This window comes from Trachymyrmex septentrionalis, unplaced genomic scaffold, assembly GCF_001594115.1.
Source record: "Trachymyrmex septentrionalis isolate Tsep2-gDNA-1 unplaced genomic scaffold, Tsep1.0 scaffold212, whole genome shotgun sequence".
NCBI classification, from domain to species: Eukaryota; Metazoa; Arthropoda; class Insecta; order Hymenoptera; family Formicidae; genus Trachymyrmex; species Trachymyrmex septentrionalis.
Window position 1 is genome coordinate 66,301 of NW_017305310.1, and position 2,366 is coordinate 68,666.

Genomic DNA, 2,366 nt, shown 5'->3' on the forward strand with positions numbered 1-2,366 from the left:
TGAAGTGTACAAGCTCAGTTTACACCGAAGTTATGAAATTATCGATATTATAAAACTCTCTATTATAAATCTATCAATAATAGTTAATCCATTCTTCCAGGAATAGTTATGATTGGCCAGTTTCATAATATTGGTGTGAATTTTTGGCAAATTAAGCCGTGCAAACATCATTACGATGCATACAGCGTGATACGCGGTATCCGGTAATTTTACGATCCGATGCATCCTTACACTGAAAGAAAAGATTGGTTGCTGCAGCAAATTAGATGATAAAATATGGCACAGCACTTTTAATTGACTGCAGCAGCCAATTTTTGATTGATTCATGTCTTTACGTCCTTGCTGGATTTAAGGTAGTGCCATCGAATTGAATATATATATATATAGCGGATTCCGTGAGTGACAAGGAGTTTCTCGAGTTGCACAAAGATGTTTTAATTACGTCCCGTTATCGGATATTATAATTTCGGGACATCCATGGCGTAAAATAATGCATTCAGCGATAACTTGCATCACCGCCGGTGCAAAGATCGTAGTTCCATCCACTTGGAAAAGCAGTTCTGAATATTAAAGAGCCAAACCCTTGCCCTTTTTCGATTTCGACTTTCAGTGGAGCCATGTTACCACAAAGAATTAAAGAAGTAACAGTATAAAATAAAAAAATTTAATTTATCGAGGGGGGTATATCATATTCATTTAATTATAATTATTCTTTGTACAGTTGATGAAACAATTTTCTGAATTGAATGTCTAATAATTTTTATTGTATTTAAATTGTAGACTTTAAATTGCTGCCAATACATTTTTCTTTAGTTGTAAAGATTATATCTATTTATTCTAAACGAGAAAATGTAACGTATACGTGCTTCTTATAGGCGTGAGTTACGAAGATGCTTTGAGGGATGGTGTTCTGCTCTGCATGCTCATGAATAAATTGCAGCCCGGCCTGATCTCAAAGGTCAATACTTCCGGTGGAGATTACAAGATGATGGATAATCTTAATCAGTGAGTATTACATTATAAATTTGAAGAACAATAAACACGATCAAGAAAATATCAGAAATCATTTACAGAGTATAGGTGAACAATACTGTAATGTGATAACAACGAAATAAAACTGTATATCCATTAAATATTTTCTGAATAATTAACATTAATTTAAGTTTAAAATTAACTAAAGTAATACCGCTGTAAATGTCTTGTCAATAATGAGCTGCTTTTAACAAAGAGAAATGCTGTATCTCATAATTATCAAATTAATTTACTCGTATTTCTAATTAGTAACTTCTTTATTGATATTTATTAGGCTTTATAATACTTCGTAAGAGATTCAATATTCGCGTTTTTACTGTAAAGAAAAAAATAAATTTTAATAATTTTTGTTTGAATAAAGCTCGAAGTAAATATTTACTAAATGCAAGCACATATTTATTTGATATAAAAACTATTGATTTGATTTAACTATCATTTTTTTCTTAAATAAATATTTATTTATTCTAATTAAAGGTACTATTTTTTTGTACTATTCAAAGAAATGTGTATTAAGATTTAATGATTTTTTTTTTTCAATGTAACAAAAGATATTCCGTTCAGCGAGTCTCGACGCAGAAAATTTTCTCATGGATGGCGCGGCGGTGTGTCTCGCTTCGGCGAGACGCGCCTTCTGCTTGTTTATGATCCCCTAATCCGCCGTCGACTTTACGCAATCGACAGTGTTTTGCGTCAGTTTCTCGACTGCGGAATATCGACAACGCCGATCAACGACCGTTCGGACCGTCGTCGCGAGTCGAGAGATTGTTGACCCTCTCGCGAGACTCTCTCGTTTCGAGAGTCGCGCAATATCACCAGCCGGAGCGAGCGATTAGGCGCGAAACGCCCCGTCGATGATGGATCCCCCGGCTCCTAGTGCATCCTGCTCGCCTGGCAGCCGAGAACCGACAAAGTCTGAGGTCGGGACCATCGACTATACATTGGAGCGCGATGAAAGTGAAAACACCGATAGATATATGTAGACGCGCAGCGTAGCCGTTACCGAACGCGCGGAAAACAGAAAGCCATGAATTTTTACGTCGCATTCCTCATGTTCTTTTTTTATACATATTAATCATTCTTTGGATTATATTTGCATATAAAATCAGCGCAGTGCAAAATTATCAAGTGATGATTAGAAGGTTCAGAAGACCTAATGTTCATTAAAAATTGATCAAAGGAATTTTTAATGATTACCGCAATCGCAGTTTCCCATGTCTTGTAAATTCTATCATGTGTGTACATTTTCCTTTCCTTTGGGATTTAAATGTTCTTTTGTCTTTAAGCCTTTTTGCGTCGCTAGTTTTTATATAATTAACAGCTTGGAACTATATATA

At 35.1% G+C, this 2,366-nt stretch overlaps 1 protein-coding gene across 1 annotated transcript in view; it reads left to right on the forward strand.

Moving 5' to 3' along the window:
• LOC108748158 (muscle-specific protein 20-like) overlaps positions 1-2,366 on the forward strand; it is a 35,713-nt gene that overhangs the window by 28,761 nt on the left and 4,586 nt on the right. The window contains exon 3 of the mRNA XM_018486190.1: positions 876-1,005. Within this exon, the coding sequence (XP_018341692.1) occupies positions 876-1,005 (130 nt within the window). The remainder of the gene's footprint in view (positions 1-875; positions 1,006-2,366) is intronic.